Source organism: Cucumis melo, chromosome 1 (assembly GCF_025177605.1).
Source record: "Cucumis melo cultivar AY chromosome 1, USDA_Cmelo_AY_1.0, whole genome shotgun sequence".
Taxonomy (NCBI): Eukaryota; Viridiplantae; Streptophyta; class Magnoliopsida; order Cucurbitales; family Cucurbitaceae; genus Cucumis; species Cucumis melo.
The window spans coordinates 13,145,125-13,172,765 of NC_066857.1; the positions used below are offsets into that span (position 1 = coordinate 13,145,125).

The window sequence follows — 27,641 nt, forward strand, 5'->3', positions numbered from 1 at the left end:
TTTTTAATTTTATCCCACATACCATAAATAGTTCGGTATTTTGTAATATTTATAAACATTAACAAAAAAAAAAATTTAACTATTACTTAAATAAAATAATTTAAATTAATATCTGTCTGGAACCTTTTTTTTTTTCTTCGGTCAAAAACACCTTTTTCCTGTTTTATTTTAAAATAGACAGAAGATTAGAAACTTTTATTTTATAAAAATAGAAAAAGAAAAAAAAGAAAACAAATTGCATTTTAAATTTTTGTTTAGAATTTATTTTGTACTAATTTTCTTTGTTAATGTTAAATGAACCACAGAGTTGCTTCGTCATTTCAGTAGAACGCCGCTTTCTTCATCGACAAATTGCCAATTCTCCGTCCACACTTCGCCGCTAGAGTTCCCGCCGGCAGTGTAGTTTCACAGATTGTAATGGAAGCATCGCCCTTCTCTATCGCTGTTTCTTCTTCTTCTTCCTCCTCTTCTTCTCAGTCTGTATTTCGATCACTTTCGTCGTTGTCTCATTCCAGCTCTCTCATTTGTCTTCGCAAAAATCGTTGCAAAAGTCATAATCTCAAAGTCAAATCCTCCGGTAAGTTCGCAGTTCGTGCCTCATTTGGTAGCGACTCAGGTACTCCCTCTCTCTCTCTGCTACTGAATTTGCTGCTCATTTTGAATGCTTTCTTTTTCGTAATTTGGTCGTGCTTTTATTCTAGTTGTAACTTTGCTGGATTACGGTGCTGGTAATGTTCGTAGTGTGAGGAATGCAATTCGTTACCTTGGCTTCGAAATCAAAGATGTGAGATTCTTTTTTCATGTCCTGTTTTCTGCCTTTTGGCTTTGTATGGATTTCGCGCTGTAATAGAATACTGAGAGAGCTTTAGTTGAACTTTCTATGATTGTTCTTGTTATCTTAGAGTAGTAGTGACTTGAAGGATTGACGAATGCTTTTTGCCATTTGATCAAGATTTATGATTTTTTGACAACCTTACATTGATTATGTATTTCAGTGTCGTAAGTCCTAGTTTAGTCATTACGTAGTTACTATGCCTCATATGATTTCTTATAATGGTTTTTTTTTTTTTTTTTTTTTTTTTTTGGGTAACCATCTGGCAAAAACTTGACTTATGAAAGCTGTTTTTTAGGTACAAAATCCAGAAGACATTTTAAATGCTAAACGGCTGATATTTCCTGGAGTTGGGGCGTTTGCTCCAGCCATGGACGTGCTAAACAGTAAAGGGTACCTAATTTTTTGCCTTTCTTATTTTTAACGCACCAGCATAAGTAATGGGTTGAATGGTGTCAATCAAAAACTTTAAGCAGTACTTAATGTCTGGATGATGTGTGATATTTTGCAGCATGGCTGAAGCACTGTGCACTTATATTGAGAATGATCGCCCATTTTTAGGCATTTGTCTTGGGCTTCAACTACTCTTTGAGTCAAGCGAGGAAAATGGACCAGGTTTAAAACTGATGTTTTCATGTGTTTCTTGTATTCGTTGTCTCTTTTTCTGAATTGAGGCAGTCAACATTTCATATAAGAGGATAAGAGATTACAAAGAAGAGAGATGGCAATGGGAGTTTACCAAAAAGTACTTCAATTAAGAGAGATGACCATGGGAGTTTGCCGAGAAGTACTTCAATTACCATGAGAGTGGAGGAATAATCTTTGAACTCTTTTGAGAGGCTCCACCAATTTGAAGTAACATAAATGATTAAAACCTTATTAAAAAAAGTAACATAAATGATCAAGTCAAGAACTTCAAAATCCCTTCACACATTACTTGTCCTTCTATTCCACTTCTTTCAAAGTTCCTGTAACCTAATAATGAGGGCATTTTACCAAAGAAACACAAGCAAACCACTCTCTGGAAGGGTCTTTTCTTAATATTGACTTCTAATTACTCTTGTTATGTGTTTCAGTAAAAGGTCTTGGCTTAATACCGGGTGTGGTTGGGCGTTTTGACTCTTCCAATGGTTTTAGGGTACCCCATATTGGGTGGAATGCTTTGGAAATCTCGGAAGATTCTGAGATATTGGATGAAATTTCTAACCGCCACGTCTACTTTGTTCACTCTTACCGTGCTATGCCAGTAAGATATTGTCTTGTTGGAAATACTTCTTTAGATGCTGTCTCATTGGAAATAATTCTTTTTCTACATGATCTTAGATCTTCCCTTTCTCTCAACATTTTGTATATGGGTAAGGATAACCTTATTCTGTTCTCATATTGCAGTCAGATAAGAACAAGGACTGGATTTCTTCTACTTGCAGCTATGGTGACAAATTTATAGCTTCAGTTAGAAGGGGAAACGTTCATGCAGTTCAATTCCACCCAGAAAAAAGTGGAGGTAAGATATGCAGATTTCTGAATGATTTCTGAATTATTCAGAAATGTATGCCGTAAAAACATATCTTCTAACCCCCCTCCCCCACCCACACACACACATGTGCACACAAACAACAGAAAAAAGAAGAACATTAAGGTTGCAGTTGAGTTTAACTGTGTAAGATTAAAGGTTCAAGGTTGGTTTATTCCAATCTCTGTGTGCTCTTTGGACCTATATTATTCTTTGTATAATAAAATTTCAATATTGTTGCCTATATTTTGATGGTTATAACCATATATGTATGATTATCAGATGTAGGTCTGTCTGTCCTGAGAAGATTCTTGTTTCCAAAGTCAACCGTCACCAAGGTATGTTAACTTTCATCCTTGGATGTGAACATTGTATCAACTATCAACTTATGTCATGTTTCTTTCCGATCAACTAACGATTTAAAATGTTCATTTAAGACAGAAGCCTACTGAGGGAAAGGCATCAAGGCTTGCAAAAAGGGTAACAGTCCTAGCATTAACAACATAATTCTATGATTTTAGTATATATATATTTTCATTTCTATATTCTTATCCCTGGGGCAGATTCTGCTAAGTACGATAGTCCTAGCAGAAAGCTCTTGATTTCCTTATATAACTTCTGGTTTTATGTGAGTCCTATTGTCCTCTATAAATGTGATAGAGGAAATCGTCACCAAATTCTTTTAATTCTCTTAGGTAATTGCTTGTCTTGATGTGCGAGCAAATGACCAAGGGGATCTTGTTGTTACCAAAGGGGACCAATATGATGTGAGGGAGCAGACAGAAGAGAATGAGGTATACTAGTTTCTTAAGCTACATTAATCATTTTCATTCGGTTAGTAATTAGAGCTGAGGTAAATGATTAAGTTGGTTTGCATAGTCGCAATTGTAAATATATTATATATATACACATGTTTTTTTTTTTTTTGGATTTTTTTTGGAACAATTGTCCCATCTGGCAGTGTGTTTAATTTTTAAAGTCGTAGGAAGTTTTAAGCTTGCTCTTTTCAGCATATTTGGGTATAGTTGTGGTCTTTAAAGATTGAAGGATGATCTTTTGAGGTATCAAACATTTACAGTTCAGCATTTTCTTATGGGTGTTGATCGCATCTTCGAATAATCACAGGTGGGGTATAATTGCACTTGGTCTTTTTAGGTCAAGGCTTTCATTGAGCAAGTTATCTTCTTGGTTGCATATTAGTATAAAGTTGAAACATGGATCTATTTTCAGCAATGGCTCTCTAACATCTCTTCTATCCAATAAGAGAAATTTTTTGTCACGTCATTTAGATGGGATTTACATCAATTTTTTGTGTAATTTCATTTCATCAATGAAATTAATGTTTTGCCTTGTATTTCTCTTCATTCTAACAAACTATCTTGATTTCATTTCAAAGAAAATGGTAATACCAGCTAAATATCAGGTCATACAAGTTGCAATTTGTGACAGTTTTTTTCTATGTGATAATTCCCTAGTCAATTAAACTTAGTTGTTATTTTTCTTGTTTTTTTAATAATAAATTTGAATATAGAGCCATAGTTCATAACCTTCTTTTCCTTTTTGAAAAAAAGATTAAAGTAGTAGTTTATTTTAGTTCCCGTGGTTAAAATGACAATTTTAATGACTCTGAGGGGCTGATTGGTGTAATGATCCTTGTCCTGTTAACTTGCAAGGAATTATGGAAGTGATTCTATTATTTAATGTTTAGGTGAGGAACCTTGGCAAGCCAGTGGAGCTTGCTGGACAGTACTACAAGGATGGTGCTGATGAGGTATGTCTCACTACCTTTTTTCCTAAAAACTTTCATCCTTCCGGTGGTTATTATTTTAAAAGTGACGTTGTTCAGCTTTTCATCTTCTTGATGCCTTTATGATGATGTCAAATGCAGGTCAGTTTTTTGAATATAACTGGTTTTCGTGACTTCCCTCTTGGCGACTTGCCAATGTTGCAGGTTTGTTAAATCAGTTGCAGTTATTTTCCACTGTAACAATATCGTATGTACTTCCATTCCAGTTCTTTGTCTAATATAAATCCTCTTTGATACCCATCATAGGTGCTGAGATACACATCAGAAAATGTGTTTGTACCGTTAACTGTTGGGGGCGGGATTAGAGATTTTAAGGATGCGAATGGCAGGTGTGTTCTTTATATTACTTGGGTACTTATTGTTTTTAAATACTTTGTTCAACTTTACAGGTGGTATCAAGTATGTTATGCAGCTCTGCTGTTTTGATCTACTTCACGAACAATTTGTTATGCAAATCCTTTTCAGACACTATTCTAGCTTGGAAGTTGCTTCAGAATATTTTAGATCTGGAGCTGATAAAATATCTATTGGAAGTGATGCAGTTTATGCTGCCGAAGAATATTTAAGAACTGGTGTAAGTGCTATATCAATTGGTTGTTTTATTTGGCTTGTGTGCATGGTTGTTTCACTTATCCTTCTTGAACTGTTTGCTATCCAGGTAAAGACAGGAAATAGCAGCTTGGAGCAGATTTCTAAGGTTTATGGAAATCAGGTGACTAAAATCGATTGCACAACCTTAGTTCTCATCATTCATGTATTTCAACCTGGTATTGAATTATGAGGTCCAGATTCCAGAGGACTTGTTTATACTGCAGTGTCTGCGCTTTTCATTGTAACTTGGTTTTTCCAATAACTTTTTCTTTTTCCACTTTAGTAATTAGATAAGGGTCATCATTAGCAGGGTTACTATTACAAGCAATTGGCTTTAAATTTAAAAGCAAGAAAATTTTATCAGATACCAAGATGCAATACACATACAGTATCGTATGATTATCTTATATCCAATACCACAGAATTATTTTCAGCTGGTTAACTTCAATGCTTTGATACTATGTCTGCCCAAACTGTGTGATTGACATTTTCTTTTCCTTCTCATTTTATTTGGATGACGTCTATGTTCTTCATGCTTCTGGTGATGGGAATATGTAATGAATTACTCGTACACTTTTCCTCTCTTCTTTCTTAAAACTCTGTCAATGTTTAATTGACCACATCTATAATTTGTCGTTGTCTGGTTGAACAACTTGCTGAAAATGATCATATAATATGAAACTGTTTATTAATTTATTGTACATGTTTAATAATTGTTCTTAGAAATAAAAATAATTCCAATCTCAGTGAGTTTGTCGTTTTCCAAATTCTATGTTGCAGGCTGTTGTGGTAAGTATTGATCCTCGTAGAGTGTACCTTAAAAGTCCCAATGATGTGGAGTTTAAAGTCATACGAGTAACAAACCCAGGTAAAAAGGCTTCATTTCTATTGTTTCCTCAAAATCCCTCACCCCCGTTGTTGGTTATAGGTGTACACTAAGCGTGACTGTGTGAGTTCTGCCGTTGCAATGTTCTCTTGCTCTCTTGATGACTGCAATATGATATGAATAGGAACAATTAAGCTAGTGTTTATATAGATAGATCTACGTGTCTAATATGGGTGTATGTTTGAGGGTTCTATCCCCCCACCCAATAAGAAATTTTCAGCTGATACAGATGGAATTTATACAAATTAACTTTTTTTCATTTCAGGTCCTAATGGAGAGGAATATGCATGGTACCAGTGTACAGTAAGTACCTTTCCTTCGCTCACTCGTTTAATCTGCTCTAAATTGGTCTCAACGTAAATTTCTTTTCAACAAGCTGCTATTAATGTACTCCTAGTTATAATAATGAATATGATGTTGCCAATTTAATTCAAAATTATTATTTTTAAACCAACTTAAATTAAATCATAATGAATTTGACTAGTGTTACGAAAATCTAAAGTAAACACATAGAAATAGTACAAAAAGTTCTTTATGTGTGGGGTTGGATCAAATGTCTTTCTTTTTACTATTTCTAATAATTATTTTAACCAAACTTGCCTGTTCTCTCAACAGGTTAATGGAGGTCGAGAAGGCCGACCTATTGGAGCTTATGAGCTTGCAAAAGCAGTGGAGGAGCTTGGAGCTGGAGAAATTCTGCTGAACTGCATAGATTGTGATGGTAAGGATGACAATTTCTTCCAATAAAGTTTTATAATCACTTTCTCTAAGCATGGAAATATTATATTAGCCTTTTCCTTCGTGTTTGGTACAATGAAAAACTTCCTACATGTTTCAAGAACTACGGGGGTTGAGTGGATAGAAATTCCTCAAGGACTGTCCAGTGAGGAAGTTAACTAGAGGCCTGCCCTCTATTCGGTTATAGTTATAGAACCTGTATGTATGAACCAGGAGTAAAAAATTTGAAATGCATAAGCTCCCTTTTTCACACAGTATTACTCTCTCTCCCACTGTTCCAAACATTTCTAACCAAAATGAACCACCAGTGAAAAAATGCTTTTCCATATTTTTCCCCATCCTCTGTACACATAATAAACCTGCGAGGATTGAAATCTAGGTTGGGACTTCTTTGAACTCTGTCGGTTGTTTTAATTTTCTCAAAACTGGAGGTGGGGACATGGAATATAATTTTCCTCTTCGGAGTGGAGGCTATTGACTTTCTAATCTTGATCCTGTTAATAGAGATATAACACTCCCTATTGACACTTGCTCTGAACTCTGAAGCGCGAAGCCTCGTGGATTCAAAGCTTGACTTCACGGCTTCCATAATTAGAAGATAAGCCCATTCAAATGGTCAGATTTCCTCAATTGTTTGATGTTGACTAGAAGAAGGAATGACACAACTGCGGAAATTCAATATCTTGGGGGAAAAAAGAACTCCTGTCCATAAAGCAGCTTCACTGCGTATTAAGAGAAGTACGACTGTAATGAGAAAAGAATGGAGTGAATTTACCTTAAGAAGTATATAGGAGATATTTAAAAAGATAGAGAACTCTATCACATTGTCATATGAGCCATAGGTAGGCTTCGATCACAAAGGACCATTGGATGCCCTTTTCCTTCTTGAATGGATGGCTAATTAGCCTTTCTCCTTTTAACTATCAAAGTAGAATGATCAGAGCTTGTATTTTCCTGCATGACTCTAACTTTAATATTCACTTTCGTGCTCCATTTTATCTAAATCAAGATTCCTCTTTTAATTTGTTGCTGCCTTTTGGATGAAGTTGTTAGACCCTTTTGGATGGTATGCGGCCATTCCAGAAGATAGACTCTCCTTTCTTCTTACATCCTCACAAGAGAACACTTGGATCACTTGACAAATTTTTGTAGAAACACTTGGCCATTCAGAGGAACAATAAGATCCTTTAACAAGTTTTCATCAGAGCTTCTCTTTGGAGCATTTGGAAAGAAGAGAACACTTGGATTTTCCCGTAAAAGCACTACTCTATTTTCAACAATTTTAGAGCTTATCGCCTAATTAGCTCCTTTGTAGTGTAACTAATACACTGTAATTACAATCTTTCTTCCCCCTTACATCAGTGTAAGAGCTTTTTGTATTTCTCCTTGTCCTCTTACATAAGGCCTTTTGTAATCGTTTCATACTTTACATTTCCTTTTTTTGCTTTCTTTTTACGGAGATATCAAAGCTAGATAATTTCTGAATTGTTTGAGAAACATTATTATAAATGATTATATAGTTTGTAAGTAATGTATTACAGGTCAGGGAAAAGGATTTGATACAGATCTAGTAAAGTTGATATCAGATTGCGTGAGCATCCCCGTTATTGCGAGCAGTGGTGCTGGATCTCCTCACCATTTCTCTGAGGTGTTTAACAAAACCAATGCGTCTGCTGCCCTTGCTGCTGGCATTTTTCATCGCAAAGAGGTATTTCATTATGTTTCTTACATTTTTTGTGTGAAGGGAGAAAGCTCTTCCAATAAGCTCTGATTCAAATCGAATGATATGGAACTGTCTTTTTTTTTTTTCTTTTATATATATATATATATATACGAACAAAATTTGAATAGTTTTGGGGTTTAAAATGTTGTGGATGGGCAGGTGCCTATTCAGTCCGTAAAAGAGCATTTATTGAAGGAAGGCATAGAAGTCAGAATCTAATGAGACAATTTCAATCTCTTAAAAAGATTCTTCGCCCAGCAGAGCCGAAAAGTCAGTTAGAATGTTTCTTTATTTGCCTATTTAACAATATTCAAAATTAAAGCTTCTGATTTTGTACCAATCAGTTTTGGTTGCCTTTGTTTATTTATTTTTAATAATTCCCCACCTTAAGTTTCTAATCTATTGAATGAATACTTCAATGGACCCGCACGCTGCCTCGTTTTTGTTTTTATTGGGAGAACAAATGATCTGAATAATATTTTAGTTCGACGATGTCAAAAATTAGAACATTCCCTCAATTTTATTTTATTTTTATAATAGAAAAGATATTGTTTCTATTGTAATCTTTTTAAGAGAATGAAGATTAATTTTTGCGATGTCAATCCATTAAACTTCTTTAGCGAAAGTCAATGATGAGATGGATATGATTTGAGTTGGAACTGCTTTCAAATGGACTGATTTATGAAATATAACAATTTTCAAATTCATCAATTATGACACAAGTACTCATCATTTGTAGATTTTAAAATTTTGATATAGTTTTTAAATGCATTCAACAGTTCTACAATAGTTTTTCTTCAAATTACAGGCCTTTTAATTTAGCATATAAATATTTATGTCAAATTGAAGTAAAATAAATTTATTTTCACACTGAGGTTATTTCTTGGTTTTTTCTAGTCGTTAATAACTTTAATTTATTTTTGTGTAAGGGTAGATAAAAACAACGGTGGTTTAGGAGTCATATTGAAACCAAGAAATATGGGAGAAAGAATTACAGATCGGAAGGATTCAAAATTACACTTTTACAATAACTGATGTAATGTTGAGATTCACAATCCAACCGTGAGGAGCTTCAAAACCAAAACAAACATCATTTGAGGAAATTTTTATTATACCTCATGATCTCATAGTTGAATAATGAATACAGTACTTGCTTGGATCCAATAAGTCAGCATTGAACTCATATTTGCAAAATTTCAAACTTGGATCCAAGGCTTCTAGAAAATATGTCCTATCGTATCAGATGTCATAAAATTCATGATCTTTTTATATCCATATTTTTGTCACAAAATAATGAGAGCTATAATCAGTCAGCAAGCAGTCAGTCTTTTTGTTTTCTATTCTTCTCTTTTCTTCCCAAAGGCATAAGATTTTCTTTTGTTTTTTGTTTTTTTTTTTTGTTTTTTGAAACTAAAAGACACTTCAAAGGAAAGAAGAAAGGTTTTCATCTGCATCCTCCATAAGTCTATATAGTCTATATAGGTATGTCAAAAGCCAAATTACAGACCTCCATTGTAAATGTAATATTATTGGAAAAATAAACATATCTCAACAATAATACAAAGACTTATAAAGAAAGGAGATAGCAGGCTTTTAAATCGCAACCTTTGCCAAGGCTGAGTTGGGTCCGAACCATGAGAGGAAACCCCCTGTGAAACTACAAGCTTTAAACAGCACCATAAAAGAAACCAAGGCTTTTGGAAGGCTTTAAATATTTTCCAGTTTGGGTAAAAATAAAATAACTAAAACCCCATTATAATAGAGTATGGAAGGTGACGTGGCAATGGCAATGGCAATTCCCACCGCTTTAGAAAAAACATGCTTTCCCCAACACAACATCTCTCATTTCAGTATCAACAAATTATGAGACAAGCCGCAATTACTTATGCAAATAATATCCTACAAAACTTGAAATCTCAAGAAAAACGTATTTTTTTTTTATTATTTCTGAAATGATTTTTCTTTTTTTTCTTCAAGGATTTTGGAAGTTTTTCTTCATAAAGAGCTTACGGTTTAGGAGGCACACTTTTTATATGTCAAGGAGAAGTCTCCTTGGGTCTTCCACGACATCTTTGATGCGGCGCAAGAAGAATACTGCCTCTCTTCCATCAATGAGTCTATGGTCATATGTTAGAGCAATGTACATCATTGGCCTCGGGACAACATTGCCTCCAACCACCACTGGACGGGAGACGATAGAGTGCATTCCCAAGATTGCCGACTGCAAAGAAATCGAAGAAGAAGCTAACGGGGTCGTCCAGTTTCTAAAATGAATGAACCAGCAAACACATGGATACCAGATACAGAATGTACTAAAATATATGTTCTAGGAAGTAATAATGTGCGAGATTTTTCTCCCGCATAAAGGGCGGTGTTTTCTTGTGGAGGGAGGGAGTGGGGGAGAGGTTTTATTAGGACGAACCTGAGGAGGATTAATAATTGGGGTACTTAAAAGGCTTCCATAAACGCCACCGTTGGATACGGTGAAGGAACCTCCAGCCATCTCGTCAATTGAAATGGTACCATCATTTGCCTTCTTTGCAAGGGTGTTTATCTCCTTCTCTATCTCAGCAAAATTCATCTTATCAGCATTTCGAATGACTGGCACAACAAGACCCTGCAAGCAAAAATGATCAAACATGAGATTGTAACATTGTATCCCCCTTTACGATTTATGATCTACATCGTAAGCAGAAACTTAGGATTCTTAACATGGATTTTGGTCCGAGCTAATTTTATATTGGTATTATTATTGTGACAGCTAAACTCAATCTGATTCTGAAATCATATACTTAGAGACCAGGAATTCCTAAAACGCCCTTGAAACTTCATATGTGACTGACCATTATAAAATATGGGACATCTTAGAATAGGTGTGCTCATAATTTGTAGACCTTTCTTGGGTTGAAGAGAAAGGTCATTTTATGTGTTGGCATAAGAAATCCTAAAATATGGTAAGAAATCTATTAAAAGAACTAGGAGGAATAACGGGGCATTAAACAAGCAGGGACTTAATAAGAGAACTCTGCCCTTTTCCATTTGCAATTAACCAAGAGGTCTCTTTCACAAAAAACACAAAACTGAAAAGCTATAGAAATCTCGAGCAAACCTTAGGAGTGCCGACGGCTATGCTGATGTCTATGTAGTCTCTGTATATGATATCATCCCCATCAATCACAGCATTAATAATAGGTTGATTCTGAAGCCCACTGACAGCAGCCTGCAACATGAACAGAAGAAAATGAATTAGCAATACACTCATAACTTGCAATCGCATCAGGAGAAAAGAAAAAAAAACGTATCCACAAAGTTAATGGATACATACTTTGATAAATCCAGACATAAGACCCAACTTGACTCCGTGCTTTTCTACGAAAGCATCCTTGTAATCAGAACGAAGCTTCATCAAATTAGTCCTGTGTAGAAGCAATTTATAAGTAAAAAATGAAGCAACAAAGAGAGTTGAAAATGCGAGGATTAGATTAACTAATGCAGGGAGATGTGAGGATAAAGCCAACCAATACGCAACTGAGAATCCCCGACATATCCATAAATTCCCTAAAGATAACTCCAGCCTAAGTGAATTGACATATAAAATGGGAGGAATAGATTGATTGACAAATAACAAAATCAGTCTTTCACTTCTATAGAAACCAAAGTAAGTAGTATCCAGGTGTGACATGACAGACTTGAAGTTGAAACCAACAATATTCGAGGAAAAATAGGAGGCTGCAACGCTACTTTCTAGTTTCTACATATGCAGAGGAAAACCAATGCAAAAAAACACCTGCAGGAAGTCAAATAATACAATAGTATAAACCTACATGTCAACTTCATTGAACGTAGTCAACATAGCAAATGTGTTCTGAGAATCTTTCAATCGTGTAGCAACCCTCTTTCGGAGCCTTGTCATTGGAACCTAAAGTCATAACAATTACAAGGAGTAAAAACATGAAGGATAAGTCCACAAAAGTACTTGGTCATTACAAACTTAAAGAAAAAAAGTGAATACATATTAGATCCTTGCAGATTTAAAATAATTATGCTCTTACTCGTCTTTCTCTATCCTTTGGTGGAAGCTGGGGTTCTGTAGCTGACCGTTTTGGAGGTGGTGGAGATGGTGGCTTGGGCTTCTGGCTGACTGTAGTTTCAGCAGGCTTTTCAATTTTTTCAGCTGGGGCAGCCTGAGGTGTAGCTTGCTCTGATGTTTTCTCAGAAGGAGCAACATGAGTTACACCCTCACCAGTTTTTGAAATAATAGCGACCTTGGTACCTGGTTCCACCGTATCTCCTTCCTTGGCAACAAACTGCCAGCATTTTTATTAGTTAGCCTTCAACTTACAAGAAGTCTAGATAAAGAAATTAACTAACAGGGGCCCGGAAATAGTCACCTTCTGAATAATACCAGCTCCTGGACTAGTGACATCAATTGTAACCTGATAGAGAATTAGCAGCACAGATGAAACGTCTATCATTTTCATAGGGAAAGGGAAAGAAAATCAATTTTCAACTATAAATCTATTGATTAACACCTTATCTGTTTCAATTTGAGCAATTGCTTCATCCAATTCTACTCTATCACCCGGATCTGACCTCGACGTATCAGAATAACTTTTAATAAGTAACCAAAAAAGACTTGTGTCATGTAGCAACAATCAATATAGTTAAAAAAAATAAAGGACATACTCTTCAAGAATTTTGCCAGTGTTCCATCAGTAATAGATTCAGCCAATGGAGGGACAACAACATCAAGCAGGTCCCCTTTGATACCAAACATGACAATAAGTTAATTACAAAAGAGAGAAAAAAGGGTAACAAATACAACTAAAGAAAAAAAAATTGTGCAGCTAGTGAGCTTGCAATATACTCTTCATTGAATAAATAAACCCACTAACAACGTGAAAATGAATATTGCTTTAAGCTTCATACAACAGCACGTGGCAAAGAAATTCTAGCAAGTGAACTAAGGGCAAAACTTAATGGATGAGTAAATAAATCATTCCAATTCTTCTAAGTGATATCAGCATACAATGTTAAAAATGCATCAGCAATTTTTACCTTCGTGCAGACATAGATCTACACATTTAAAACTCACAACTGAGATAGACATCCTTATTATTAAAGCATCACAGTTATTAGATTTTACCACGAAATTCTGTTTATCATCCCCCTCCATTTTTTTTATTTTGACAAGAATGTTGATGGAAGAAAGATGGCATTTTTCCACTCTTTTTACGTGACAAGGAACTAAAGTTTTCATTGATGACATTGATTGCAGAAAAGGGAACCAATGGACAATTAGTGTCAGTTTGAGAATCCTATTCTAATGTTGCAAGCATGATAACAGAAAGGAGCTAACAGCACTCCAACTCGAGTTCCGATGATAATTGGGATGATTGATTCAAGTTAAAACACAAGCAAAAATACATTCCAACTAATGCCCAGGAAATGTTCATGTTGAAACACAAGCAAAAATAATTAAGAAAAGACAGCACGCACCACTATCTGAAGAGAAATTCCGACCATTCATTTGTATCATAGGTCTTTGCTGCATACTTGCAAATGCTAACCTGATCACCAAATACAAATTAAAAACCAAAGGGGACAATAGCAAATTAACTAAACTGGGCAACATTAGAAAAGAAAAAAGAAGAGTACATTTTTTTTAACCAAACCGCTTTCATTGAGAAAGAATGAAATGATACAAGGGCATACAAAAAAAATCAGCCTACCAAAACACACCACCTAACAGAAGGGGGACCAACTTAGAAAAATGTACATATGTGAAAAAGAAAAGTACATATGTGCCCCACATTTGGTGAAAAATTGTTTCAATAAGAAATCCAACATTGGAATGATTATTATAACATGTAACAAAAGACTTATCTACGAGTCAAGTGACCAACTCCAATAAAAGGAATATAATGTCTTGATGCTCAAATTGAATATGAAAAAACTGCTCATTCCAAACTAATCCAACACCTATAATAGATATATAATGTCTTTCGGCTGTTTCTTCCTCTAGATGGAAGTCAAGTGTCAGGTTGAATTGGACATCACAATGCTCATAAAAAATTAAAAATTAAAGAGGGAAAATTGGATTCGCAATGGTAGTGAGAATCTCGAACCAAATCCAGAATCAATGTAAACTTCATAGCCCCAAAGAAAGATCAAAATAGAGGATGGACTATCAAGACTACCAGGCACCAGCCATGAGAACAGAAGAGTAGCACCTGAGCCTTGGCAATGGATTTTAATTGCTTCCCATACAAGAAGGAACCAAACTAGGCAAGGGGGTCATAAATTTTTAGAAGCTTCAAGTTTCTATCAAGTCCTTCATGACAAACCTAAAAAATGGAAAGTTTTATCTGAGTTGAGTTTTTAGGTAACGGTCATTTGCCGTTAACCCTGAGAATAGTGACTTCAGAAATAAATCACTCGATGACTAATTGTCCAACCCCAGTTTATTTCCTCGCTTACTAAAAGACTCCATTCAGCACTCTCTGAGGGCCAAGTCCAAATTCATCATTTCTCTGGGTTAGGACTTGGTTTGCCCCTCCCGGACCTCACAAAATAATTTCTCCTGCTTAATCAATTGTTGCCCTACCACATCTGACTTTTGAAACACGGGTTTTATTACGATTAACCATCCCAATACAAAACTGTTAGAAAGCCTTAATGCTAAATGGTCATGGCAATTCCCATTTTCTATTGAAACAACTGCTTTCATTGAGCAAAGACGAAGGAATAAAAGGCATAACAATTCCTGTTGGAGTCCAATGTCTTAGTTGGTGACTGCTCCAATAATTATTTTTCGACAGTAGTGTGTGAACGATAGACCCCAAATCTTCTACCTCCTTGCAAATGTCACCTATTCTCCATGAGGTTTCACCACATGGTCCACATGTCTTCTATAATTTCTTCCCTCGCTAATTCCTCTTTATTCAACTCTAGTTTGATCGACCTTTGTCTCATAGATAGACCTTAGACACTTTTGCTTTAATTTCTTTGTTCAGTAACACCCATTTTCAGCTGGGTTAGGACATTTAGTTTTGATCACTTGATCCTTTCAAAGAACTATCTTACAAGTTTTTCTCCATAAATTTGCATATCACTTGTCCCTTTTCATCCCCCGTTATACTCCATTTTAAATAGGTATTCCCAAGAATGTCAAATTCTTTACATGAAACATTCTACACTGGGAGATAGCACATGCACAATGGACCAGATTTGAAGTCTCTCTTCCATCATGCTGGGCTATAATGGTGCATTCTTAGTAATAACGCACAAGAGGAATTGAGCCATATTCTTTTAGTTCAATTCAGCCATTCAAACTTGGACTATTTTCTCCAAGTTTTGTGGGTCAGACTACTCATAATAGATAGTTCATGGTTGTCATAATAGAAGTCAGCAATACTAAATCAAGTAGAGGCAACAGGGAGTGGGTGGGGGGAGATGGTCCTGATGACTATCAGGAGGGGAAATTCCTTTGGGACAAATTATATTCCTTGTTTTGCTACTACGAAGATCCTTGGTGTCTTGGTGGAAACTTCAATATCACTGTGAGAACGACAAATATTGAACATGTTGGGCTTCTGGAATTGCCACTGTCTAATGGTCAGCATACTTGGTCAAGCTTAAGTAATGAACATTCACTTTCCATTACTCCCTGAACCAGGTAATTTTAATTGAGGTACTTAAACTTTTCACTTCTTTAATAGCCAGCTGCATATTCAGATGTCAAATAACACATGATCTTTTAGATTTGGAAAACTTGTGCTCAAGCTAGATAGATAAAAGATTGTGTGAAGGCTATAGAAAATTTTCTATGACAAGATCATTCATATAGGTGGGTATGATTTATGATCAATTCTAAATTGTGCAATCTAAGAACAGTTATTAAATCTTCGTACACTGACTTTGAAGAAAATAGGAAGCACAAGGACAAAATCTTCTTCCAAAACTAGTTTTCTAACAATAAATTTGAATCTAATTATCCTCATTTTTCTTATCTATGAGTGTTCACACCAACTTGCGCACACTTCAACTAATACTTATCCCATTCTTATAAATTAGCAATCAGAACTAGAACTAAAGGTGAATTGATGGAATTATATTGGTTAAATTGAAATTTTGGTCTTCATGGTTTGGACAAAGTCAGAATTTGGTCCCTCTGGTTTACAAGTCAAATTTAGTCTCTACAAATTGACAAAACCCTCATAAATAGTCTTTATGGTAGGAATGTGCTTGGAGATTTAAACAGACCTCAAAAACCTAACGATCTAGCACAAATTTTATGGATTCCATTCTTCCTTAGAAAGGTTCTAGAGAAAGTAGAGATAGCCAAGGTATACTTTCCTTTCAATTGACGATTCTGTACTCCTATTACAAGGATACTATGAAGGAAGACTTGTGCTACCAGAGACTCATCATAACAAGAGTCTCTATCACCAATTCTCTCTCCATTTTGTTGAGAATGAATGAAAGAATACATGACAGAGCAAAACAGCTCAAGCCAAAAGGAACAAACAAACAGAACAAAAAACCCAAGGGTCCCTTTCCCATGAGTAGTTATGTGGATGTTCCAAGAAAAGTTCTTGATTGAGCAATGAACAACAATATCCAAAATATGCTTATTATTCACCTGTCTTTGTCACCAAAACTCTATATTGCATTTATAAAAAAATTTACGAGGTTTAAAGAGACTTGTGTTTTTAAGCCAGATATGTTGGGTCTGGGAATCAAGTTATAAATTAGTGTTCTTTTAAATTTACATCCTACAAAATCTAACTAGTTTAGACTGGAATGTTTCTCTTTCTTGTGTATGAGATATATATCAACCACAGTTGCAGTCATTTTGCTTTCAAATTCATTTATTTTAAATGATAAAAAATAGAGGAATTTGCATCAAGTCTATTAGTTTTAAAATCCTTTACAATCATGTGGAAAAGAAACAAACAAACCATATTTAATGGTTTTCGTTGACAGAATTGTTTCTAATTTTACTAATATAACTCGAAAGTCATTTCTGATCATGACATGGGACCAACATGCCAAAGAGTAGTAAAGTGGTCCGTAAATACACCAACCAAATGTAGAATACACAATCACAAATGATAGCAAACACCTCTCACCAAGAAATAGGAGGAAAAGAAAAATAATATTTTGCCTAAGATCAAAATTAAACATGAGCCATATATGTGAAATTTGTATATTGGCAACTGACCTTAGAGATTGAGAACTTGCAAGGCCACCTGCAGCATACGGAATCAATCAATCAAGGAAAACAGATACTTGAGCTAGTTCCACGAGGTAGTAGCTTAAAAACAATATACAGAGAAGTTATAATCCAAATTACCAGGTGAAAGTAGGTGAGAAAAATTTCTGACATGTCCGAAGCTTCTAAACTGGTGCAAAATCTAACCGTGTAAGAGGAAAAAAAAGCATGTAAGATTTCATGAATAAATCATTGCACAAAACAACCAAATAACATCCCAGTTAATTTTCATTACAGTAGATAGAGAGAGTTATATGAAGACCGAAATATACATAGCAAATACTTATGGCGTATAAGAGATCAATCGTGCATTGTCAAACATATGGAGACAAAGTTAAAAACCATCTCCAGACAAAGCACAGAAGGAGAGCAAAACTTCAGAAAAAGCAACTACCTCTTTCTCAGCAACAGAACGAACTCTTCCTGCAGAAATGGAAGGTCGAATTCCCTGTAAATACTGCGCAGAAAACTGAAATGAAAGCATTACAAAAATCAGACGAGTTCCACATAACGATACATACATCATATTCGCCAAAAGCAAACGAATAGAGTCCTCTGAACCTTACCAGATTAGAGCCTCCAGACGCAATCCGTCGCCTTACGACTCCAAAACTCATTTTCTCAACTTTTGTTCAAGCAATAAACTGAAAATCAAAGCGCGGATCAAAATCCACATAAGTGCAATCATTGACGATTTAGAACACATCGAGAGAGAAAAACACAAAGAAACTTCTTATAAATGAAATGCGCATATCAGGAGACGCCAAAATGAACCAAAGAGAAACACAGAAACAGAAGAAGAAAGAGAACATAGAATCAAAACAAGATCACAGAAAATCGATATTCCTAAACAAAAATCACAGCAGCAAAATGAGAACGCAAATCAAACAAACAAGAACAAAAAAAAAAAAAGAAAGAAAGAAAGAAAGAAGCGTATCGATTGAAGGCAGTTACCTGAAGGACAGAGACCGGAGGAACTAGGGGAAGGAAGAGATTGAAAGAGAGACAGCGAGAGGAGGAGGAGGAGAAGGGGGGGAAAAGGGAAGAGGAAGGAAAAGGAATGTAGTAACAGGTTTCGATTTGCTTCCTTTACGCCATGATTTGGAAGGCTCGAGGTTTTAACTGGGTGTGGGCCAGTTCAAATGAGCTTGGACAGGTGTCCTGGGGTGATTGGCAGAGAGTAGAAAAGTCAGAGGAGTTATAGAAAGTGCTGGTGGGGTTGGGTTGGACCGATATTTTTGTTTAATTTTACTCATCCCCTCGCTTCTTGGGGTAAATCGTTTTCGTATTTTTCCTTTTCTTTTTCTTTTTGTGGTTTGACATATTTGCCCTTCTTATAATTGTTGTATTTTGAATTCAACCTTTGACCTAATTTTATATGTAATAAATTGGTAGAAAATTTTAATTTTCAAATGGAAACAAATTATTCCCCAACTTTCCTTCAAAATCTACCCCTAATTTTCCACACAATTGTACCTTTTTTTTTTTTTTGAAAAAGAATAAAAATATTCTTGTCCTGGATTTCAAAGAGCTACATTTTATCCCTAAATTTTGATTTTTTTTTAAATGCCTCTAATTTTGAATTATATATACTTTCTTTTCCAAAATACTATATTATATCCTTTGATTTTGAGTTTTGTTTTTATTTAATCCCTTCGTTATAATTTTTGTAATTGATTTAGTATTTGGTATTAATTTTTTATTGATTAATTTATTAATCAACTAAAATTAATTTAAAAGAATTAAATTCAAACCTAGGAATGAAAGTGATAGTTTGAACCCTAAAAATCAAATAATACTTGGATTCATAACTTAGTGACCAAAAAAGACATTTTTTCCTATCATATTATTATTATTATTATTTGGTTTAATGATTGTTAAAACAGGATTCAAGTCGATGATTTTTGGTATGGTAATTGCTGCCTTGTCTATTGATTACTAGATAGGCAAATTTTAGGGTAGTTTTTACCTTGTGAAAGGCCGTTTGCTGTAGTTTTGTGCTATTCTAAAAGCAATTAATTAAGGTTTACATTGGATTTGGATAAGAATACTCCTTTTGGACATTCTCTCAGTGTTGATTAAGATTTTCAAACTGAGTCTAAGAACATTGTGTTTACGATGTACTCAAAAAAAAAAAAAAAAGAAAGAAAGAAAGAAAGAAACACATTGCGTTTACTATATAGGTTTTCTTAAAAGTTATAATAATATAATAACAGGGAGGGCAAACTTCCCAAGAACTAAACTTCCAAATTCAAATAAGAGGATGATCATCCCTGGGAATGAGCGAGAGACTTCTACTGATACAAAGACAGAATCCATTGCTGTTAATTGCACAAGAAAAATGTACTACTGTTCTTCACTCTAACCTACAAGGACAGAAATTATCTTCAGAACATCAGCTCAACTATCTATTATCAAGGATCTTTGCTACAACAGCAAACTGAATTTTGAAAATATTCATGTTACAGCAACTTGACATGCTTGATTTTGTGAAAAAAACGTACGTCCATGGTCCCCAAAATTTTCTGATGTTCTTAAACAACAATCTTCACAGGGGGAAAACAAAAATTATGTTCATATAATCAATGGAAATTGCAGCTTTGCAATAGAGGATGAGTATAATCAACATATTTCTCCCATAGGGGCTTGTACTTCTCTATCCCAATCTTAAGCCATGGCTTTGAGTTACCATTAAAGTGAAGAACAGCTCCCTTCTCAATCAACTGAGAATCAACATTTGTGTAGCCCAATCCCAACACATGCCACGAAGGATCCAATGGTTCTGTCAACCCATAGAATGTAAGCAGTCCGGGTGGCAATGTACCAAGTTTCCATAGTGTCCGGTCGACATTCTTTTCCTGCCAATAATGATAAATGCCGGTGACATTTCTCTTCCTCCACTCAACCAAGTCAAAAACATTCATCCCGAATGCCCATCCACAAGCATCGGGATCAAAATGTTCCCTGATAAGGGGGTGGGAGTAGTTCAAATACTTATGATATCTGTGAAAGGTTTCCATGCACGTTTCCACAGCTCCATTTACATTACCATTCAAATCAATGCTGAAAAGACCAGAAACATCTCTCTGGACCACAACATCATCATCAAGAAATACAACTTTCTTAAGCGCAGGAAACACTTCAGGAATGTAGAATCTGAGATGGTTGAGCATTGAAAGATACTTGGGATTCCGAAACTTGATGGGAGTCCGACTGTCTCCACCATTACCTGAAAAATAATAGTTCTGAGTATCCGAGTCTTGGAGTTGCTTGAGTACTGGGACATAGGAAGCATTCAACCAGCTAAAATCCTCAAACATTTGAACATCCACAGTCACCCTTCTAAAATTGTTCATTGAAAACCAGGCCTTCATTGCTGCATAATTGACCTCATCCGTTACAAGATGAAAAACAATCCTATCAGGATTTTTTGAATTCAAAGCAGTCGAGTTGACAACAACTGAAGTGGCCAGGATGTTGTCAGAGAATACACAGAAATGGTAGAGATCATTATCCTTAAGTTTCATATCTATTTGCTTCTCTTCACTCAGCTTCTTCTGTAGATTTAAGTTTTTAAACCATTCAGTGGTCAGGCGAACGCCAAGGCAGTAAAGACTTTTTGGAACTTCTTCAGCGGCAATTTGCCCATATTTTGAACTTTTGTCACTGACTGAGCTCATTTGCTCATCAAGAGTCTGGATTTTAGCTTTCAGCCTCATGATCATGGTTGCACTATCGTAATGAAGTTGCTGGGCTTGGTAGAGCAATAGTGCCATGTCACGTATTGCCGTTTCTGCTTCTGTAATCTGAAGAGGTGCTCTCCTCGTTGCTGCACTTGAGAGGAGTATCTGTGAATTCCGGATTTGGGCACTTAATTCCCAAGCGAACTGAAGATTGCTGCTCTCTTTTGCAATCACAACGAAAGCCTTTGCTAGAGAAATTTGGTCACTGAGTTGACGAGCAATAGAGCTAGGGTTCAACATTTCTTCAGTAATATTGAGGCCTTCCATAATTCCTTCATGTCTATATGATCTCTGCATAATGGTGAAGAAAGCATTACAAATTAGCTAATAGTTGACGCCTGTTGCATTGCAGCAACAATTCAAGAGGCTAACTTAACCAATATCTTAAATCAATAACATCTAACACTCTCCCTCACTACTGATCTTGAAATATGAAAAAGGCCTAACAAGTGGAAATCAATATTAAATAGGGAGCAAATAAGTTGCAAGGGCTTGAACACAAGACCTTCTTGAACCACCTACTCTAATACCAACTTAAATCACCGATTCAACTTAAACGCTTAAGCTAGTAGGTGGGGATAAATTCAATATAATATCTAACATACCTAATGGGAAAATAAGTCATTTCTCAATAAAGAAAGCAAATTATGTTAACAAATACAAACGAGATGCCACATGGAAGTGTGGAACATGTAAGTTTTGAAAGCAAGCAAGTTTGTTAGAAGGAAATTGGTGGAAGTAAAGAGGTTGGGGTACAAAGAAGTAAAGTAATTACGAGGGTTTTCGTTTTGCTTCGACTTGTTTAAGTGGAAGGCACAAGGCACATAAGTTCAGTTCATCAAATTACTTGAAATCCTATTTGACTGTTCTTTTAAGGCAATATCAAATTCTTAAGTTTCTTAAATTGGTTCCTGTCACAAAGTCCCAAATTTCACCTGCCATTTTCTCAATGTCCCAAATACAACGAGACAAAATAGATTCAAAGCCAGATGAACAGAGACATGAGATCGAATATGAAGTTAATTAAAACAGATTACAAACACAAAGCATCAAGATGTAGCACGACGCAAAGTTAGATCGTAGATGGCACTTCCATTTGTCAGAGTAGTACGGCATAAATCAACAAAAAAATCCATAACCTACACAAGATAGCTGGAAAGAAATGAATTTGATAGCACTTGGGAGCGTATTTCAGTATATAGCAATGCATACGCAATTCTGAAAAAAAGAGAAGCAGCAATCGACATTCTAATTGAACCCAATCCCAGAGTTTCCTCAAGATATACAACCCAAGTTGGAGGAGATAAAAAGAAAAGAAAAGGGATCTTTACCCTAGCTAAGACGGGCCTGGTGGACTCAATCTGAGGCCCTTTGGTGAGAATGAAAACGAAGAGCAAAACGGCAACAAAACATAGAGTCCACCAAAAGGCGTTGGATAATCTTCTCCTGGCAGGCCTTCGGAAATCCGGGGGCCTCCGCCTCATGCTGTGAATGGCTGGATTTCCGATTACAGTTTTTGATTGTTGAATGAAGTGAATCTGATCAGAAGGTGGTAGAGGATGTTTCAGATCCCGAAGTGGAAGTGGGGAATGTATGAAATAGGGAGATGGGTGATAGGGTTCAAGCTTTGTGGCAGAAATACTTGGTTAGAAAAACTCCATCTTTGCTCCGATCGATCACTGGGAAACCAAGAAGGAAGCGAAGCTGTGGTATGTGGTCTGTGGTCTTTGGGGGGACGCAAACACAGTTGAAATTTTAATTGCCACCAACTTTGGTTTGGGTTCCCCGACCGTGAATCTGTTGTCTCATCCCCCACACCCCCACCCAGCCAGTCTACCACTCCCATCCAATAATAATAATAATAATAATTAGTAAGTTTTAGAACGTTTTTTAATATAATAAAATAAATTAAAATATTTTCGATATATAACCAAATTTTGGATTATATCAATCATAAACACCGATAGACTTATATTACTTTCTATTCATATAATTATATAAATATACCAATGTGTCTATCATTGATATAATTTGAAATTTTTCTATACTTCGTAAATATTTTGTTAAATTTACCATTTTAATAATAATTCCCCTAAAATTTACGTCTTTAATTTTTAACTTTAGATGATATAATATGTGATTAGTACCTGCATTTTAAAAATTTACACTTTTAACCTCTAAATTTATAAGAATAGATCCCGGTCTTCGATTTTTTAAAATGTACTTTTTTTTAGTTCGATTATGACATTTTAAAGTTAAAAGAATAATTTGATATTAAAATCAAATCCTCTCTAAAACCATTTTTTATTTTAAATATCACATAATTACTTGAAAAAATATCGAACTAAACTACTTAGACTAAAAAAATACATTTCTAAAACTCGAACGACAAACGTACATATTCATCAAAACTTTGGGACTATAAATTTAATTTTTCTTAAAATGAATAATAATTACTGATCTACCTATATCAATAGAGAATTTTCATTGAAAAACAGGCCTTCATTGCTTCATAATTGATCGCATCCGTTACAAGATAGAAAACAATCCTATCATGATTTTTTTAATTCAAAGCAGTCAAGTTGACAACAATTGAAATGGCCAGGATGTTGTAAGAGAACACACATAAATGGTAAAGATCGTGATCCATAAGTTTCATATCTATTTGCTTCTCTTCACTGAGTTTCACTAAGATCACTACTAGAATTTGATTAATTTAGAAGTATGTTTTGTATCGTTTGAAACTATATTTTTATGATTTAATTGTTGTTCAATTAAAAAGCATATGTTATCTGTAATTTGAAGATCGATTGAAACTGTATAATACATTTTAAGTTGATTTCGCCAAATGAAAGTATGTGATTGCTTCGATTGACAGTTTTAACCTGATTTTTTAATTAAACGTTCTACTAATTGGGTTTAAATTGCTTTTGACAATTTCTGACATGTATGATTGTTGGCTTTGAAGGATTCTTTTCTTGAAATTTGTATTTGAAACTACATGTTCTATTTTAATTTTTTTTGAACGATTCAATGGGGATTTTCGAATATGCTAATATTTATGTTTTAGAGATTATATGTTATCCTACCCTACCCATATTTAGGAATTGATGCATGGTATATGAGATGGTTGAAGTTTAATTGTTAGAAGGCGTATTCTTGTGGTTTGACATTTTTTTAATGAAGATTTATGTGTGTGTTACACTCATATGACCTCACACTTAAGTACTTGATTTTTATTATATCGATGGTTAATCAACATCTCTGACTAACTAAAAATTGATTAAGGTTATCGACAGGTAACCACGTCTGTTGGACTACTTCAGCCATGCATCGTTCATATTCTGTATTTGAAATTACTAAATGATTGGAAGCTCTATTGTATGAAAGTATTGACTGATACAATAAAAGTGTTGTTTGTTTGAAAGTATTTCTCAATTGAAAGTTTTATCTTTCAAAGTATTGAAAGTTATGCATATCGGTGGTGAAACTCTATTAGAAAGGTTTAGCTTAGAACACTTAGTTTTGAAAGTTTATTTGCTCGAAAGAATTTGATTTGAAAGTACCATTTGCAGCAAGGTTTTTGTTGAGTTTTAGAATGATTTATTTTTATTTACCCAAGTTTCAAAAGAAATAAAATTCAAAGTCGAATTACTTATTTGATTATTTCTTTACTCGGCTTCTTTTCAAAATGTTTTCAAATGACAAATCAAGTGATAGTTCTTAGCAATTGTGAAGTTTAGTCAATGTTTATCTTAGAACCAGGTTGTGGGATCTGATAGGTGAAGGAAATTAAGAGAGATGGAAAATTAGAGATGGATGAGTTTAGTGTTTGAAATTTGGGAGAGAAATAGATTTAAGTTAATTTTGTAATTAGAAAAATTATCAAAAATTTTTGCTTAATTTGAAAAGAAACCTATTTATAACCTAATTGCATATAATTAGTTGACTAAATTCCAACACCTAACATTTCATTAACCATTAGTAGAACTTAGTGGGCTAGGTGTCTACATCTCATGTGCCACTTATCCCACTAAGTGTTAGTAAGATTATATAATAAAATGTTGGATTTTCCCACTAACTTTAGTTCAAGGGCAATTTGGTCATTTGACTATTCAAGTCAACGTAAACTTTGATTTTTTTAAGACAAAAATCAACATTTTGACTTTTAACCATTTTGTCCGTCTTGACTAACTTTGACCTCTCGAGCATAAATCCTCATTCATTTTTCTGAAATTCAAATCACTTTTGAATATAAAGCCGGTTAAAGCTTGACTTTTCAAAATCAAAACGTTTTGACTTTTTACAACTTTAAACATTTCCATCAATTCTGAGCTTTCAAATATGAATCTACATTTATATTTTTAATATTTAAATCACATTTAAACATAAAGCTCTATATCAAACGGATAATTAACATCCATATCACGTATATTTGCTTGTTTCTCACTATTTACCTAATTCGAAGAATTTGAATTATTCCAACATATTGTTCTAAGTTAATTCCATATGAGCTAGAAGGAGAACCTAATGGTCCTATAGATCATGGGCTCCGACGATACAAGATTAACTGGCTAAACTCTTTTAGACCGAACTAATCAACATTCGTTAACTAACGACACTACAAGAAGAAGTGTGTCAGCATAATCCAAAAATGCATCATGAGAGGCTACCCAACCGTCGACAAGGACGTTGTGAGAAAAACATCGACGTCGCCTCTCCCGACGTGAGAACAGGACGACATCGGCTAAGCTTACTACTGATGCACTCTTCGTCGACATGGTCAACACGTCGGCAATGCGAAACTACCGATGCATGTTAACAGCGTCGCAAATACCTCACTACCGATGTCGCTATGTGCGTCAGTGTTGTCTATTACGCGGTGTCGACAGTGCTATCAGATTTAATTTTTTATTAATTAACGTAAATTTTATTAAAAAAATTAACATAATTCTAACTTTTATTAATTAATTTAAACTTAATTAAAAAATTATTAAAATTCTAAATTGAATTAGAATTAACATAAAATAAAATAAAAATTACTAAAATACCAAATCAAATTTATTATTAATTGAAATGTTAACAAAGTACACGTTCGTAGTTAATTTAAATATAATATACATGAATAATACAAAGTAAAAATGAAAACTTAAACATAATTCAAAGCGCCGAGGCCAATTTCTCAACTTCTGCACATTGCCTCAACATCACTATAGCTAGTATGATCATAAGAACATAGGCAGGATGTGCAAAGAGAAAAGTCGAATATTATTACGAGTTGCATCGAGAAAAACATAAGGTTGCTTGAAACAGAAAGAATCGTTACTCTGGTGGTTCTAGAAAATTGATTAAGAAGAAAGGAGCAGAAAATGACAAGATCGAGAATCGAATGGGTAAGTCATAGAAAGTTTCTCACTTGCATATTACTGTTTCTCGACATATGTGACATGTCATCGAGACTAGCAGTTTTTTTCGACGTTGTGTCTTCCAACGCCGATTTGTGCGTCAGGAACCTCCCGATTTTTTATAGTACGGATCATTCCACTAAAGTCCCGTAGTTACACATCCCTCACTATAGATATATTCTTATCCATCTAATATAACCATGATCAGTAAGTTAATCCTTCACAAGTTGTTCGCAACCTCGGTTAGATCAAAATATCATTTTATCCCAAAAACTACATATTACTCTTTAAGTCCCACAGATCCACTATTAAACAATTAGTTTAAAGTCCAACTTATAAATTAAATTCCTCTTAGGCCAATGAGAGGGTGAGACTCCTTGTTCAAGACTTGGATTCAGCCCTTAAGAGAACAACCTATCTACTAACCCTAAAGCGAGTAAAAGTGAATTTCGTTTTGCACTTTATGTCTTTAGTCATCCACCTGTCTTACCCCTAAAATGAGAGGCTTATTGGATCAACACTGTTGAGCCATCCTCACCTATGTAGATCTAAGGATAATTCCGTTTGAACAGTAGTTCATAATTAGCTCAGGATTAAGATTGAGTTACCTAGGTCATCATAATCGACATAGTCAATTTTATATAGTCAACAATGTTAGAACTTAAAAGTGATTATTTCATGGTTCAAGTCTTATGTATCTAGTCTTATGTAAACTCTTTACATAGGATGCCCCAACTTCCATATCTCTACATGAACAATTCAGGATCACATTGTTTGTACTAACTATAAAAAGGGTCGTATTCATAGTGTCCCCAGAATAAGGTGTCCAACCTTATTCATACACCATTAAGGCCATATACTTGAACTTTATCCACGTTCATGTCTCCACATAAAGTTTAAGTCTACACTAGCTAGATAGCCTTGAGACTTTAGTTTATTGGATTCAAGATTATAGTATTCAATTTTCACTAATAAGTTCTCAATAACAACTTTATTGAATAGAATATAATTTAAACTACAAATTACAAGTTTTAAGACATAAATTCCAATAAAATAGAAGGTAATAAAGGACATTGAGCAATGTAAATGACATATTTTATAGACATAGAAGTAGGTAATAAGAGAG

General features: G+C 34.7%; 3 protein-coding genes across 3 annotated transcripts; 1 reads left to right on the forward strand and 2 right to left on the reverse strand.

Annotated features, from left to right (window-relative positions):
* The first annotated feature begins 277 nt into the window (after nt 1–277).
* Nucleotides 278–8,645, forward strand: LOC103490133 (imidazole glycerol phosphate synthase hisHF, chloroplastic). Its single transcript, XM_008449507.3, has 19 exons — nt 278–616; nt 702–784; nt 1,131–1,225; nt 1,344–1,447; nt 1,909–2,078; nt 2,222–2,336; nt 2,628–2,683; nt 2,787–2,825; nt 3,041–3,139; nt 4,054–4,116; nt 4,234–4,296; nt 4,399–4,481; nt 4,618–4,726; nt 4,811–4,864; nt 5,524–5,611; nt 5,895–5,932; nt 6,245–6,350; nt 7,909–8,075; nt 8,250–8,645. Exons 1-19 carry the CDS (start codon nt 418–420, stop codon nt 8,307–8,309), a joined length of 1,791 nt encoding a protein of 596 aa, XP_008447729.1. The 5' UTR covers nt 278–417; the 3' UTR covers nt 8,310–8,645.
* An 873-nt stretch (nt 8,646–9,518) lies between these two features.
* LOC103490134 (dihydrolipoyllysine-residue succinyltransferase component of 2-oxoglutarate dehydrogenase complex 1, mitochondrial) lies at nt 9,519–18,478 on the reverse strand. The gene is made up of 15 exons (XM_008449509.3): nt 18,322–18,478; nt 17,934–18,011; nt 17,762–17,836; nt 17,449–17,509; nt 17,317–17,344; nt 13,590–13,660; nt 12,777–12,851; nt 12,623–12,678; nt 12,482–12,526; nt 12,143–12,397; nt 11,915–12,009; nt 11,416–11,506; nt 11,200–11,310; nt 10,513–10,707; nt 9,519–10,311 (listed from the first exon to the last, which is right to left on the reverse strand). Exons 2-15 carry the CDS (start codon nt 17,982–17,984, stop codon nt 10,120–10,122), a joined length of 1,401 nt encoding a protein of 466 aa, XP_008447731.1. The 5' UTR covers nt 17,985–18,011; nt 18,322–18,478; the 3' UTR covers nt 9,519–10,119.
* Nucleotides 18,479–19,517: 1,039 nt separating this feature from the next.
* Nucleotides 19,518–22,964, reverse strand: LOC103490136 (probable galacturonosyltransferase 10). The gene is made up of 2 exons (XM_008449511.3): nt 22,442–22,964; nt 19,518–21,401 (listed from the first exon to the last, which is right to left on the reverse strand). Exons 1-2 carry the CDS (start codon nt 22,592–22,594, stop codon nt 19,950–19,952), a joined length of 1,605 nt encoding a protein of 534 aa, XP_008447733.1. The 5' UTR covers nt 22,595–22,964; the 3' UTR covers nt 19,518–19,949.
* Between the last annotated feature and the right edge of the window lie 4,677 nt (nt 22,965–27,641).

Coding starts and splice junctions, on each gene's coding strand:
- LOC103490133 (XM_008449507.3), top strand. CDS start 418: ATGGAAGCATCGCCCTTCTCTATCGCTGTTTCTTCTTCTTCTTCCTCC. Junction 2,337..2,627: donor CCACCCAGAAAAAAGTGGAG/GTAAGATATGCA, acceptor TATGATTATCAG/ATGTAGGTCTGTCTGTCCTG. Junction 4,482..4,617: donor TTTAAGGATGCGAATGGCAG/GTGTGTTCTTTA, acceptor AATCCTTTTCAG/ACACTATTCTAGCTTGGAAG.
- LOC103490134 (XM_008449509.3), bottom strand. CDS start 17,984: ATGAGTTTTGGAGTCGTAAGGCGACGGATTGCGTCTGGAGGCTCTAAT. Junction 12,010..12,142: donor CAAAGGATAGAGAAAGACGA/GTAAGAGCATAA, acceptor TTATGACTTTAG/GTTCCAATGACAAGGCTCCG. Junction 10,708..11,199: donor TAGCCGTCGGCACTCCTAAG/GTTTGCTCGAGA, acceptor TTTTGCTTGCAG/GGTCTTGTTGTGCCAGTCAT.
- LOC103490136 (XM_008449511.3), bottom strand. CDS start 22,594: ATGAGGCGGAGGCCCCCGGATTTCCGAAGGCCTGCCAGGAGAAGATTA. Junction 21,402..22,441: donor CCAGGCCCGTCTTAGCTAGG/GTAAAGATCCCT, acceptor ACCATTATGCAG/AGATCATATAGACATGAAGG.